At 36.5% G+C, this 15781-nt stretch overlaps 2 protein-coding genes and 1 long non-coding RNA gene across 3 annotated transcripts; 1 reads left to right on the top strand and 2 right to left on the bottom strand.

Annotated features, from left to right (window-relative positions):
* The first annotated feature begins 3127 nt into the window (after positions 1-3127).
* Positions 3128-5263, top strand: LOC141678481 (uncharacterized). Its single transcript, XR_012557769.1, has 3 exons — positions 3128-3364; positions 3658-3881; positions 4968-5263. It is a non-coding gene; the product is annotated as an uncharacterized LOC141678481 (long non-coding RNA).
* A 2569-nt stretch (positions 5264-7832) lies between these two features.
* On the bottom strand, positions 7833-9029 carry LOC141679874 (uncharacterized). Its single transcript, XM_074486247.1, has 3 exons — positions 8907-9029; positions 8726-8844; positions 7833-8262 (listed from the first exon to the last, which is right to left on the bottom strand). The coding sequence occupies exons 1-3, from the start codon at positions 9027-9029 to the stop codon at positions 7833-7835; spliced, it is 672 nt and encodes a 223-aa protein (XP_074342348.1).
* A 3859-nt stretch (positions 9030-12888) lies between these two features.
* On the bottom strand, positions 12889-13818 carry LOC141679873 (uncharacterized). Its single transcript, XM_074486246.1, has 2 exons — positions 13471-13818; positions 12889-13266 (listed from the first exon to the last, which is right to left on the bottom strand). Exons 1-2 carry the CDS (start codon positions 13816-13818, stop codon positions 12889-12891), a joined length of 726 nt encoding a protein of 241 aa, XP_074342347.1.
* Between the last annotated feature and the right edge of the window lie 1963 nt (positions 13819-15781).

Here is a 15781-nt window from a genome sequence, read left to right as displayed (position 1 = left end):
ATTCATATCACATATGACTCGGTTCATCAAAAGCTTCGACTCGGTATGTTTAAAACTGAAATCGGGCAAAAATATGATTTATCGATCAATAATTGACTCAGAATGACTTGTAAAACAAGCGACCTTTCGAAACAAAAGGATTTACGTCTCAAAAGTATTTTTATTGAAAGCGGAATATTTTTCTGAGTCTGGAGGCGTTCGTTTTGTATTAAACAGACAAATGGTTTATTTATTATGAATTTTTGAACATTTTTCGGAATTAAAACGGGTCTCCGAATCATTTTATAATTAAATAATAGGGCTCGAACACCCGAAAATAATTTTATAAGAATTATCGAGCCTGGAAAATAATTCAAAATAATATTTTAAAGCTCGAAATTATTTTTCAGAATTTTTAAAATAATAATAAATAATTAAATATAATTAAATAATTAATTAAAATTAATTATTAATTAATTAAATTAAATAATCAATTAATATTTAAATTAATTGACTAATTAGATAATTAATTATCAACTAAAGTTAATTAATTAAATAATTTGGATTTATTTATGAATTAAAAATAAATTTTCAGAATTAAAATAATGATTTTCAAAATAAAAATGAATTTTTAGAAATTAAAACAAGATTTTTGAATTATTTTTAAAACAGAATTTTCAGAAACATAATTCAGATGGGAAATTTGGGGGAAAACAAATAAAAAACGGGTCATTTTCTGGGTTAAAAAACGGGTCAACCGGATTAATCCGGGTCCCCAAGAACCGTCGCCGGATTTCTGGGAAAACCAGAAACCGGTGACAATTCCTGTGACCCCAGAATTATCCGGCGAGCCACACACACAGCCAAAACACCACTGATTGATCTCTTTCTTCATACCAACACGTTTGTCAGCAATCCGAAGTTCTAAACAACCCTAAATCTCGTCCAAAACATTACAGTAACATCGATTACGGCAAGAACAACCATGGAATCCGGCGAAACCAAGCTCCAAGTCCGGCCAACTTCGATTTACATGATTCCGTAATCAAACAATAAACTTTTATACATTAATCGACTCTAAGAAACCTAGTGAAGCTATTGATACCATCAAAACAATCCAACAATCAGTCAATAAGAAACCCCTAATTCGGGGGATAAACCCTAAATTACGAATTTACAAATTACTAATCGTTTGAATGATTTGATGGAATAAACAGAAAGAGCATGAAAACCTGAGCATTTTGATTACTTATACTTCGAATTCTGAAATCTGCATCACCCTCAAATTTGGGTTTGATTCTCAGAACTCTCCAAGAACACCAAGAACACATTTTCAAATGATTTTCAGAAAATCAAACTTCAATTACTACATGATATTGAACTCTATTTTTGAAGTATAATATATGAAATTAACCAGAAAAACATGCTCTACAACATGGAATCATCAACACTCAAATAATCACGTTTGCAAAAATTCATATTTTATTCCCTAAATAATTCGAATTAAAATAATTCAATAAGAAAAATACCTTGATTCATGGGCAAACACTGATGATTGATTCAGAAAGCAGATTTCGAGAGCTTCGTTTTGATATGCTGCACGCCCGAATCGGAGTTCGATAACGCCTTCGTTCGTACGATTGATTCTTAGGAACGTATCAGTTTCTAGGGTTTTTCTCTGTATTTACAGTATTTTTACTGGTTGCAGAAATAAGATATAGGCTATTTATATTTACGGAATATTGGTTCGTTCTGGATCATTTTGGATCGATAAATTAGTTGTTTAGCCGCTAAGTAACTGCAAAACGATCCAAAAATAGATTACTTAGCCGCTAAGTAACTATAAAAACCATACAATTTAATACCAGATTTGGATAATTATCAAAACCGAGCTTTTTATAAAACACCATATACGAAAATAATGTAAAAATATCCCTTCTCTCGAGAATACGGGTTTTGCTGATTTATCGAAATAACTATTGTATCGAAAATCTTGCGCCGGGTTGCGAACGGGTCAAACCGTAATCCGGATCGAAAAAGTCAAAACACGGAAAACGTCCGGAATTACCATATTAGGTTAGAAAGAAGTTTTTGGAAGAGTTTCGGGTTGTAAAAACGCAAAAACAGTTGAAGTCGGACGATTTCCGGCTTTATAAAACAGTTTTATAATTACTCAGAAAATAATTAGTAAATCCATAAATCATTATAAAATCATGTAACAATCCAAAAATTACCATAAAAATATCACAATTATCTATATTTTATTCTGAGCACATAAAAATTAAAATACTTAAATAATATCACATATAAACACCGAAACATCAATTCCAATTATTAGCTAATTCACCAAAATTCACATAAAAATCACATAAACAATTCCAAATAATAATAATAATATTTGAAAATATGGGATATTACAAAGAATGTTAGCATAAACTCTAATTCAAAATCTTATGCTGCAAATGTTAACAAACTTAAAAAGTCCAAAGGATCTAAGCAACTCTGGGTCCTTAAAAACACTAATTAATTGTTAAATCTGATTGCAGTGTAACAAAATGAATTCTCTATTCTTGGACAGTGGATGCTTATGACACATGACTGGAAATAAATCCCTGCTATCAGAGTTTAAGGAAGAGGCTGACCCAAATGTTTCTTATGGAGATGGTAACTAGTAAAGACTTTGGGAAAGACTTTGGGATATGGCAAGATTAAGCTTGGAAATGTTATCATTGAGAATGTAGCTCTGGTTGCAGGACTCAAGCATAACTTGATTAGTGTGAGTCAGATTTGTGACAGAGGTTAACATGTGAATTTTTATGAGAAATATTATGAAATTGTCAGTAAATCAGATGATAAGATTGCAATGACTGGTGTTAGACATGATAACTTATATGAAGCCAGGGTTTTTACGAACAATGATAATTCTGAAGTATATCTACTTAGTAGAGCATCCATGAAAGACAACTGGAATTGACATAAAAGACTTTCTCATCTCACTGACATAAAAGACTTTCTCATCTCATTTTTAACGGTATCAATAAACTTGTGAAGAAATATCTTGTAAAAGGATTATACAATGCAGTATTTATTCGTGATGATTTATGCGATTCATGCCAGAAAGTCAAACAAAGAAAATATCTTTCAAGAAGTCAATACGGGGAAATTACTTCCCTCCCTCGCTCTCAAATTATAGGGGATTTTAACCGGTTCATCGAGCAACGGGTTCGGGTTGGATAAAGCAACAAATTCGAATAACGGATTCAAGGATTTTAAGGGTTAGAGCAACAAATTTCAAGGACTTCAGGCGGTTTTCAATTACGGTTCGATAAAGATCTGGGTTCACGCTCTCTGCCGATTTCAAGCTAAGTTTGTATTCGATCTTGAGGTACAAGCTCTCTTCTGTCTTCAAATTAAACTGCATATGCGTAAGCCATATTTTATTTTCTATCTATCTCTCACTGGCTCTCTTTCGCTGAATCCATCTCTCCGTCTCTCTCACTCTCTCTTCTCTGTCAATCTATCTCCCTGTTTCTCTCACCTCTCTCTCTCTCTTTCGCTATATCTCCATAACGATACTGATTTACTGTGTATTTATGGTGAAATTTATGGTTTGATTGAATTAATTATGATTTTTTGTGAATATTTTTATGAATTGACCTTGTGATTTGTGATATTTAGGGGAGTTTGGAAATGTTTCGATTTGCGATATTTAGGTGAGTTTGGAATTATTGTGGAGCATTTGTATCGGATACAGTATATACAATATTATTGATAAACTGCTGAAAGCATTTTTTTTGGTGTCTCGGACATGGATGTACATCTCTGTTCCCCAATTGCTTTATGTGGCAGAGAGATATCCGAGAACATGTCGATCGGAATATTATTATGTTAAGCTCATGAAGGTAATCTATTCTGTATCCACTCATGAGTCGTGACTTTAACTAATTATAGCTATAATGTGTTGTTTATTAGATTATAAACTATGCAATTACTAACAATATCGTGACTATAAAAAGGTTATGCACTTGGCAAAACAGTTTATATTAGCAAAACAGTCCTCTAGATAGATCAAAAACTGAGTTATCAAAAACAGTCATTGTGCAGCAATGACTAACACTGCAGTCACCAATTGACAGGAAAACAAGCCATCTGATCATTAATCAAAATTTTCCATTGAGAAGATGAGGATCCTAAAGCTAGGGCAAATATTTTGTGATCTCTAAATGAATAATATGTTGTAAGCCGACAAATCTTCTATCACTCGAATGTCTTCTAATGAAAGTTCTTTCTCCAGTTGCATTCGTGTCCTTCTTAAAACCTATTATAGTGATTCACATCTGGACAATAGGAATATAAAAAAGCATCACTATCTATTTATGAATAACTGCATGCTTTTAATCGTTACCTAGTTGTGGGTAATTCTTTAACCTCTGAAGAGTCTTAATCTATGCGAGGAAGAAATACACAGTAAGAGTACTGTAGCTGGATTTTTGAAATTTTAGCTAGTTATGGCTTGGTATAGTATAGCTGAGGGACATTCACATACAAATAATAAGAATTGGTCATCAGGTGAACATCCTGAAAGTAAGATGATTTATGGTTCACAACTACTAATCATAAGTTTCCTAGGTTCTGTTTTAATCTTACAATGATGTAGTATATTTTTTTGTTTTATTGATTGAAATATTGAATATGGTAATCAGCTGATATTGTCACATTATGCACATGTCTATCCTGCTCTCAGAATTTTCTTTTTTATTCCATCTATTCTTAGGTTCAACTTTTCCTGCATGGTAAATAATCTGTTGAAAGATGTACAGAAATTTAACTTCTTTACGTTTTAGAAGACATGTAATGTGTTTAACTCATATTTACATATAGCCCTTGCAGTGTAAAATGTATGTAGACACTCCGAAGATGCTCATATTCATTACGTCCATTGTTCAAATTTCTGATAATCACTTGGATTTCTTTTGTTGTGTGACCAGGATATGATGCTCTTTAATCCATTTATAAACGGAGTTGCTGAGTTGCACGACAGGCACATAGTTATGAGGCTTGATATTGATAAAATAAAGACGATCATCAGGAAGGTGCATAAGGGAAACGGCAAGACTTACAACTAGTATATTAAGCCTTTTTAGGTTAATTTGTGTATCTAAGTTGTAGCTATTTGAGTTACACTTGTTTGGATTTTTAGGAATTTGTTGTTTTTGAATCATATGGAAATGTAAATTGTAGTATTGAGATTTGGTACTAAATGAAAATTGTATTAAATTTGTCATTTATTATTATATCTATGGTTAAATTGAAAATAAGCAAAAACAAACTACTGGATATAAATTATTAAAAATTATTTATGTGGGCCCCATATAAATGCATGCCCCATGTTTGTCGGGTCAAGGTGTGGGTCCACTCATTTACAAAAAATCAAAACAACTATTGTAATACGGTAAATATGTTGCTGTAAGATCCTATAAATGTTGCTATATCATTCTATAGTAATTAAAAATGGTATGTTAGAGTAGGGTCCTATTAATGTTGCTATAGATACCTATAGGTAGCTTAACATAGTAAATGTGTTACTATAGCCTTTTTTTGGCCTATAGCAACATCAAATATGATATAGAGAGACACAGTTTTGTTGAACTGTAACAAGAATCAATCTATGGTGTAGTGCTTAGAAATAATTTCCTCCTTTATGTTCCTCTTTTTAAAAAAATATATTCCAATTTTATAACAGCACTTTAACCTAACCGGACTAGGTTTTAATCCGCCAAAGGCCCAGGTGTCCTCATATTTTTTATGGTAACTCCATTGTTGAAAACAACCCAAAATGGAGAGATGAGTTTGTTAGGTTGACATGGGCTGGAGGCGATTGGGCTACTTTATTCCGCAAGCCCTTTTGCAAAGTAGTTGACGGTATCCGAGGTAGTATTAGACTAACCGATGAGGAGGAGGTCGCGTATCAAGGTCTTACTGCGAATATAAACCAAACAGATACTTGAACTCTTTTAGAGGAGTTTTCTTTGAAGAAAGTTGGACTTTCTCAGGCCACTGATAAGGGTAACTTTATATGCATTTTTCCTTTGTTTCTTTTTTTTTTCAAAAAAACTTTATTATGACTCAATTACTCATGGGTTTCGATGTTTATGTTTCAGCTTGTGAGGCCATTAACCACATCAATCGACCCAAGGAGGGCGAATCGGCCCGCCAAAAGAGGGCCAAACTCGACAAGGACCCAAGGGGGAAACCTGATGGCCCTTCATTCTTAAAGCCACATGTTCTCGAGGTTTTCCTGGAAATGACGTGGATCCTCCCATCAAGGGGCATGCTTACATGCCCAACTGGGGCTTTAGGAGAGGCGACACGGTGGTTGGGTCCACCAAACACGCGAAAGACTAGTCTTTCCACTCTATCACTCCCCAGGACTACACATATATTGTTACGGGGAGTGATATTGAGTTAATTGAGCATCTGGGTTCTTAGGCCCAAGCTTCGGTAAACCTTATCCCCTTTTCTCTCTCTCTTTTATATTTCCCTTTTTGTTATTGCCCTTTACTGAATTTTCCTCCTTTTGTATAGTATTGCCTTCATCCAGGCTGCACTCCACTATGCCAAGTCCTGGAAAGGTAAATCTGATGAGTTTGAGAAGGAGATGAACACATGGAAGGAGATGGCTGAGACCTTTGATAAAAAGCTGAAGAACAAGGGCGAGGAGCTATCCAAGGCCCATGCTGAGCAGGTAAAGCTTCAGAGTGACAAAGAGACTCTCATCGACGAGTACATAGACTCCTAGAAGTTCAAAGAATTAATGGAGATACATGATGAGGGTCTTTATCCTATCCAGTTCACGCAAGGATGGGATGCTGCGGTGAAGGCGATGATGGAGAAGCATGTTGGCTTAATAGAGGCCAAGGATTTCATCAGCCCTGAGCAGCCAGAGACTGAGGATAGTTTGGACGCTCTCTTTAACTCTCCCATGCAGGAAGATCGCATCCTTGATCCTAGCATTACTTCTCCTCCATCATCTCCAGCAAAACATGTAGAGACTTTCGCTGATGCAGAGGAATGGGGCAATAAGGCGGAGAAGGACAATGATGACTCTACAAGGGATGAGTAGAGCTTTTACTTAGCCTTTCATGTCTTTCTGTATCATCTTGTTGTATGTTGAACTTAATACCCTTCCGGGTTTATTTATGTTACTTCCATTACTTGCACTTCTCAAATATTTTATAATCCTCTTCCTTCTTTACTTGCTTGTTATACATAGCCTTCCATTTAAGTCTTTGATAAAGTAATAGTTCAACTCAAGAGTTTAACTTGTATTTTCAAAGCTTAGTATTCAACTCATATTGTGGTCTTTTAAGACCTTTTATAAATGGGTCAAATCTCAATAATTATCAAGCGGAATATAAATCCTAAAGACTCGAAATGACTTAACAAACTGGAATATAGATCCTAAAAGAGTCGAAATGACTTAAAAAACTTGAATATAGATCCTAAGCGAACAAAGCTTCATGGTGCTTTTGAACCTTGTTGCTGCTTTAATGAGAAAACACTTCCTTTTCGATGAGCTATATATAATAGATCTTTAGATTTTGAGCATGCTAAGTCCTTGGTATTTCTTCTCCTTCCATAGTCTCTAAATTGTAAGATCCTCTTTCTTGAACGCTCTTAACCTTGTATGGCCCTTCCCAATTTGGGGCAAGTTTTCCTTTCTTCCCAACTCCTGATGCTTCAACCTTTCTTAAGACCAGTTCTCCTTGATTAAAGAACCTTTCTTTTACCCTCAAGTTGTAATAACAAGAGGCCTTTTTCTGATACTCTACAATCTTTGCATGGGCTTTATCTCACACTTTATCTATTAAATCCAGGGCTAGTCTTTGACCCTCCTCATTTTCCTCAGCGTTGAATGCTTGGATTCTTGGGGACGAATGCGATATCCGTACCGGTACGACCGCTTCTGCTCCACATGCTAACATAAATGGTGTTGCTCCTGTTGTGACTTTGCAAGTGGTTCTATAAGCCCAAAGTATCGGCAATATCTCATCTACCCAGTTACTCCTGGAATTTTCAATCCTCTTTTTTAATCCATCCAGAATAATTCGATTTGCCACATCTGCTTGCCCATTGGCTTGAGGATGAGCTACGGAATTGGCTTGAGGATGAGTTACGGAAGTGAATCGCAACTCAATTTCATTCTCCTCACAATACTTCCAAAATTCCTTACTATTGAATTGTGTTCCATTTTCAGTAACCAAGATGCGAGGAATTCCATATCTGCACATGATGTTTTTCCACAAGAATTGGTGCAACTTGCTTGGTTGTAATCTTGGCTAAAGGCTTGGCTTTGATCCACTTAGTGAAGTACTCAATTTCCATAATCAAGAACTTTCTTTGAGTAGTAGCCATCTGGAAAGGCCCAAGAATATCCATTCCCAACATAGCAAATGGGATTGGGGAGTTTATGGAATTAAGTATTTTGGGTGGCTGCCTTACTATATAGGTATGTTTCTGACAGCGATCACATGTCTTCACATATTCTTTGGCATCAGCCAACATTTCTGGACAGTAGAAGCCTAAACGAGTAATTTTTTGGGCTAAGGCCCTGCCCCCCAAGCGTTGTCCAAAAATACCTTCATGTACTTCTTCGAGGGCCAAACGTGCCTCATCGGGCCTAAGGCATCTCAGGTAGGGAACTACATAAGATCTCTTGTATAAAATTTCGTCAATCAAATAGTACCTCAGTGCACGTACAACCAACTTTCGTGCTTCCTTCACGTTAGTCGGGAGCCAACCATTTTGGATTTGGGCCTTAATAGGATATATCCATGATTTTCCAAGCCCTATAGGGGCAACAAGCTTAACATCAATGTTGCGGTTGTCAAAACACGAAAATAAACGCTCCCAGAACTTTCTTCTACCTCTGACAAGGCGGACTTGGATAATGCATCAGCCTTAGCATTTTCTTCTCTTGAAATGTGCTCGACATGGCACTCATCGAATAGGGTCATCACAGCTCTCACCAGGCGTACATACTTTACCATTTTTTCGTCTCTTGCTTCAAACTCTTCCTTGACCTGGGATATTACAAGTTTTGAATCTCCACAAACTTTCAAGTTTTTAACTCTCAACGTTCCTGCTAGGCCAAGGCCAGCTATCAGAGCTTCATACTAAGCTTTATTATTTGTAGTTGGAAAATCTAACTTCATAGCATATTCAATCAAGAATCCATCAGGCTTTGTAAAACTAGCCCTACTTCACTTTTTTTTTGATACTCCATCAAAATAGAGAACCCAGAATTCCTTATCCTTGTTCCGTTCTCTTTCATTCTCCTTTTTTTCCTCCATGTCCCGAGGTACAATATCTTCATGCCCCCGACTTCGTGGTTGGGGATGGTACATTCAACCAGGAAGTCAGCCAAGGCCTGGGCTTTTATCGCCGTTCATGGCTTATACTTTCTGTCGAATTCTCCCAGCTCAATGGCCCATTTAGTTAATCTTCCACTGGATTTAGGAATGTGAATGATGTTTCTCAAAGGCTTATTTGTTAGTACCTCAATCTTATGAGCTTGGAAGTAAGGACACCACTTCCTTGAGGCCATCACCAATGCTAAAGCAAACTTTTTAATAGTTGAATAATTCAGCTCAGCCCCGTACAGAATCTTACTGACATAATATACGGGTTTCTATATTTTAAGCTCCTCCTTAACCAATATGGCCCTTAAGGCATTTTCTGAAATGGCCAAATATAAGTACAAAGTTTCGTTAAGAAATGGTTTGGCCAACAGTGGTGTTTGAACCATGTATTTCTTCAGCTCCTCAAATGCCGCATGGCTTTCTTCTGTCCATGCAAAATCTTTCACCTTATTCAAAGCCTTGAAGAAGGGCAAACACTTATCCCCAGACTTGGAGATGAATCAACCTAAAGCTGTAACTCTCCCAGTGAGTTTTCGAACATCCTTTACAGAACGTGGAGGCTCCATATCTAAGATGGCATTTATCTTGTCCAGGTTGGCCTCAATTCCTCTTTTTGATACCATCAATCCTAAATTTTTTCTAGATCCCGCTCCGAAAGCACACTTTGCAGGATTTAACATCATTTTGTGGTATCCGAGGACCTCAAAAGCTTTCCTCAAATGGGTTATGTGGTCAGTCTTCACAAGAATCTTGACTAACATGTCATCTACATATAGTTCCATAGTTTTCCATGTAAGATCTTTAAAAATCTTATTTACCAACCTTTGATAGGTAGCTCCTGCATTCTTGAGACCACATGCCATAACAAGAGTACAAAAAACATCAAAATTAGTGATGAATGATACCTTTGGGATATCACTCTTATGCATTGTTGCGTAAAATATTGATGTGCAAGTGTACACAATCACAAACAAGTAATATAGTAGTGAATACAAGATATCGTTCCTCAAGAACCATATATTTCTGTAAATTGCAAATAATATCCCACAATTGGGTTGTAGAACACAAGAATTGATTTTGGGTTTTTTCTAATTAAATTAATTATTTAAAGTAAATTAATAAACTAATTCTGTACCAGCAAAGAGATATAGATAAGTTTAGATACAAAAAGATGAGTCAAGATAATTGCTTCCCCTTAATATGTTCATGTCGGTAATAAAGCAGTGTAATACTACAACAAGATCACAACTCACAAGCTAGAATTCGATGGTCGTAGGTTCCTCTCGGTGTCATTACGGTATAATTCCTATAAAATAAACTAACATATGTCTATGCAAATTTACTCTTCAGAATTTATTTAAGCACCAATTCACAAAGCTATGCATGTCACAATATATGTCTATACCGTAACAATATTATAATCAAAAGATATAAGCATGCACCATTCAAGTATTATGTCAATTAACTATAACCCTCTCAGTATTATAATTAACTCGTGAACCTACTAAAGTTGATCAGAAAATAGAAAGTATTAGCATGAAAAGCACTTGAATGAATAAACTCCAAACTACATATAGTATTCTTATAGAAAAACCAATAATTCCATACTAGGGTTCCATAAAAATCCTAACTTATATAAGTTTAGTTCATAATCAACATATCGAAATAATCCCAAGATAACCAACACATATTCATAAGAAGAGATATGTAACATATAAGAGAAAACAAAACCAATTTAATGTCTCCAATGGTTGAATTCTTCTTCATTGATGGCTTCTTCTCCTCCTTTCTTATGTGACGCCTTGTCTCTTCCCTCCTCTATTTGTATTAGGTCTGATATATTCTAATCTAACAATATCTGATAATAGTATTTTTAGTGAATTAAAGCAAATACCAGGAGATTTTCTAATTAGAATCGAATATTAAGAAAGTGGAAATTCGTAGTTGACTGTTGAGCTCTAATTCTTGGCTGATTCGGCTAGAACTTGAATTCAAGAACACTTCTGAAATAAAACTCTTCTCATAAGCTTTCCATGGGCTATTGAATGGTCAGAATCGGACTTCTAGAACTCCATATATGGCCCAAACAGTGTAGACTGCGCAGCTGCCCCATAAAATCCGATTTTAAATCAAATTAAACTCCAAATCTGATTTTGTAAACTCCAAGCCTTCCTTTATTATAACTCCTTGATACCTATAATAAAATATTAATATTTATTAAATAAAAATCCAAGTCAATACAAAATAACCGAAGTATATGGATAATTTTAAGATAAAGTGCACGCTTATCATACATCTTGATCTGATTGTAACCACTGAACCCATCCATAAAGCTTAGAATCTCGTGATTTGTAGTTGCATCTATCAGAGAATCTATCCTTGGCAGCGGGAAACAATCCTTTGGGCATGCATCATTTAGATCAGTGAAATCCATACATATTCTCCATTTTCCATTAGTCTTCTTTACCATTACAGGATTTGCTAAACATTCTGGAAATTGTATCTCTTTAATGAAACCAACCTCTAAGAGCTGCTCCACTTCTTTCTTGATGGCTTCCTGCCTTTCAGGGGCAAAAATTCCTTTTCTTTTGCTTCACGGTCTTCCGATTAAGATCCACATTCAACTTGTGGGTGATCAATTCTGGGTTTATACCGGGCTTATCTGCTGTCGACCACGCAAACACATCATTATTCTCTTGCAAGAACCTTACTAACTTCCCTCTAAGGGGCTCCTCCAATGATGCTCCAATGAAAGTTACTTTTTCGGGGTCCTCGGAAGCCAAAGGAACCGGGATCAAGTCTTCTGCAGGCTTCCCTCATTTCTCATCATTCTCACGGATGTCCAGATCTTCAGGCAAGACCTGCCCTCCTACTTCATCTACCCTTAGCGAGACTACATAACAGCTTCTGGCCATCTTCTGGTCTCCCCTTTCTTCTCCTATTCCATCTCTATTTGGAAACTTAATCACGAAAGATAAGACGAGGGGACTGCCTTGATGGCATGTATACCTGCCCTTCCCATGATCGCATTATATGTTGACCCAATCTTTACTACCATAAAGTTTAGCATCTGTGTGGCTTGTCTTGGCTCCTGACCCATTGGTAGCTTAATTATTCCTTCCACGGGGCACTCGACTCCAGCGAAACCATATATCGGCATGTCATTTGGGGTTAATTGAGAATCATTGTAACCTATCCTTATGAAGCTATCATAGAGTAAAATGGCCACCGATATCTACAAGGACTCTTTTTACCGGGCTGTTCCCTATATGGGTGTTATGACTAGGGGATCATTATGGGGAAACTTAACTGCTTCCAAGTCAAAATCATCAAATACCATTGATACTCCTGTCCTGGCCCTTTTTGAAGCTTCCCCCACTATGTGCATGACTTCTCTAGCATAAGCTTTCCTTGAGTTTTTAGATGATCCAGCAGCAGTCGATCCTTCAAATATCGTGTTTATCACGGGTCCTCGGGGTTGAGGGTTTCACCCCTGATCATCTTGATCCCTCCTACGATCATCAAAATTCCTTCTTCCGTTATTATTTCTTTGTCCTTTCTCCCCATATCCAGTATACTTACTCAATCTTCCTTTCCGAATTAAGAATTCGATTTCATCCTTCAGTTGTTGGCACTCATCGGTGTCATGACCAGCGTCTTTATGGAATCTACAATATTTTCTTTTATTTAGCTTTGCGAGATCAGCCTTCAGGGGTTTAGGCCAACGAACATCCCTATATTTTTCAATTTCCATCAAGATCTGGCTCCTAGGAGCATTCAGCCTAGCATATTCGGTTAACTTTTGTCCAGGCCCTCCCTTCTTCGGGGTTGAGTTAACGTCCTTCTCAACTCTAGGATACTTTTCCTTGGCGATGTATTCATGATCAATCTTTCACTTCTTACCACCAGTAGGCTCGTTGTTCACCACCGTCTTATTCATACTCTTCTCCACCTTGATATACTTCCCGACCCTATTTTAGTGTTGCAATATGCTTTCAGGATGACGCTTAGCTAAGGACATCTTGAAGAACTCATCTTCAGGCCGTTACTGCTGTGCTATCATAACTACCTTGTCGCCAAGATCTTGGACCTTCAAGGCTTCCTTTGTGAGATGATTCATATAGTCTCTTAGGGACTTCTTTATAACTTGAACAATACTCATAAGGGAGGCAAAAATTTTCTCATGCACTCTGCCACTAATAAATTGTTTGATGAAGGCTCGGCTTAAATCCTTAAAAGATCCAATTGAGTTTAAGGGTAGCCGCCTGTACCACCTTTGAGCCATCCCCGTTAGAGTTTGAGGAAAGGCCCGACACTTAACGACATCGTTCACGGGCTGTAACAACAGGGCGTTAGAGAACGTCATGACATGATTAGCCGGGTCACCAATACCATCATATGATTTGATAATGGGCATCTTAAATTTACTTGAGATGTGGGCATTCATTATCTCTTCAGTGAATGGTGAAGTTGGATATGAGGAGCCCCTAGGGGCATTAAATCACTTGGATCAGCCCTCGGGGCAATATCCCTTCTTCATATTGGACCATACAGGTTTATGATTGGAGGAAAATCTCTTTGCCTCGCAGCAAGTGGGGGTCTTGAGGTCAAGCATACCTCGAGGTTGCACTTCAGCCTTTGGATCTCCTCTTCATGAGCTTTGATGCTTTCCTGAACATCTTGGAGATTCGTCCCTTGAGCGCTCTTGGGCCGCTGGTTGGTAATAGGAATTGGTTCTTTATCAGCATGCCTCCTCCTCGGAGCGATCTCGCCGTCCGATGATTTAGAATCTCTGTCAGAATAGGGTCCAGAGAACTCTCGACCCTCTGGGATAGGAGCCAAACCACGTATATATTAAGGCGTCCACCCTTGTGCTTCAATCCGGTTAGAGTGTCTACTTCCTCCAACCTCGAGGTATAGGGGCATCCCGTAAAGGGGGTTAGTGGCCACGATCATTGAGTACTCATACCCAACAAGTTAAGGATTCACAGGTGCATGTAGCTGCTAAACTTGGGGATTCGTCCCTTGAGGAGTCGGGGGATTCGTCCCTTGTGGATGGACTTCAAATCCCCCTATTGAGATCCCTCCTTGAGTAGAGGCATAGGTTGAGTGCGGGGGTATCTCCACCACCGATGAGATTATTTGGGTCGTCCCAGCTATTGTTCCTTCAGCTGGTGTTTGTCTCAGTTCCACCCTTGGATGTCTACAAAGATTCTGATCCTTTTGAAGCTCAAAGTATAAATACCGATTTATCTTTATCAGCATTTACTTTAAATATTGATTCTGTATTATCAGCATGTACTATAAATCTTGATGACATGAATGAAGGGTTTTTAGCACATAAACGCAACGAAAATATAAATATAAATCTTAAAAAAAACGAAACCCTCCGCAGGATCCATGCGAAAAATAATATTTAATTCGTAGTTCAGTATGTTTACCTTAAGAAGCTTTACGTTAATGGAAATATGGAGGTCTTTAATGGCGATCCAGAAATGATGAACGGAGATCCTTAGCAGCTGCTCCTCAAGTGTGAAGCACTCCACCGGTATCCACCAAGAAAACGATGTAATGTAGGAGGAAGAGGTTGAGAGAATTAGTTGCCTCCCTCTTGTTCTACTTTAGAATTAGAGTTAATTATTTGGGTTGAGGCAAATAGGGTTTATAATAGTATATTTATAGGCAAAATTTTCAGCTGAAAATTTTCCATAAAATATTATTATTATTAACCCTTTAATTGATTATTCTTATTAAGCAATTAACTAATAATTAAAACACCTTTTAATCATTAATCCCTTTTCTAAACACTTTAGAAAAATAATTCTCTCACTTGATTTAATTTCCAAAATTAAATTCTTAATTAATAATATTAAGAACTTTTCTTAATTAATTTATAATCAATTAAATCTCATTTAATCAATTATTAAATTTTCCAATTAATTATTTATTTCACAAATAAATAATTACCAGCCATTATTAATTAATTCCTCCACCATTAAATCATTCTCTTTTATGGTGTGACTCTGTAGGTTCAATATTAAGCCGGTAGTAAAAATAAATAATAATAAAACTATTTTATCATTATTTGTATAAATTCTCTAATTCATTAAATATGATTAATTAATTAATCATATTTATTCTAGATCGTGAGGGATACTTCTCAACATATCGCGACTATCCGGATAATACGAATTCACTGCTTAGAATGCCAAGAACCTATTCAGTGAGTAGTTACCGTACAATTAATTCCTTCTACCCTGCAATGTCACGATTAAATACAAGGCAGGGAACTTGTGTCAAGCCTATCTTATTTAATCATTTGCTTTCCCATTCACTATGCTTAGTTCTATTTAATGTAAATTAGAAACTCCTTTCTAATT

This window comes from Apium graveolens, chromosome 8, assembly GCF_009905375.1.
Source record: "Apium graveolens cultivar Ventura chromosome 8, ASM990537v1, whole genome shotgun sequence".
In the NCBI taxonomy this organism is placed as follows: domain Eukaryota; kingdom Viridiplantae; phylum Streptophyta; class Magnoliopsida; order Apiales; family Apiaceae; genus Apium; species Apium graveolens.
Note: the sequence above shows the minus strand (reverse complement) of the source record. Positions and strands in the feature narration are given on the sequence as shown.

Excerpts from the sequence above, each read along its gene's own strand:
- LOC141679874 (XM_074486247.1), bottom strand. The coding sequence starts at position 9,029 with ATGGTAAAGTATGTACGCCTGGTGAGAGCTGTGATGACCCTATTCGAT. Across the intron at positions 8,845-8,906 it reads CCAAGTCCGCCTTGTCAGAG|CTTGTTGCCCCTATAGGGCT; the intron begins GTAGAAGAAAGT and ends ATTGATGTTAAG. Across the intron at positions 8,263-8,725 it reads TTGGTTGTACGTGCACTGAG|ATATGGAATTCCTCGCATCT; the intron begins GTACTATTTGAT and ends CATCATGTGCAG.
- LOC141679873 (XM_074486246.1), bottom strand. The coding sequence starts at position 13,818 with ATGCCCATTATCAAATCATATGATGGTATTGGTGACCCGGCTAATCAT. Across the intron at positions 13,267-13,470 it reads TCCAAGATCTTGGCGACAAG|GAAAAGTATCCTAGAGTTGA; the intron begins GTAGTTATGATA and ends TACATCGCCAAG.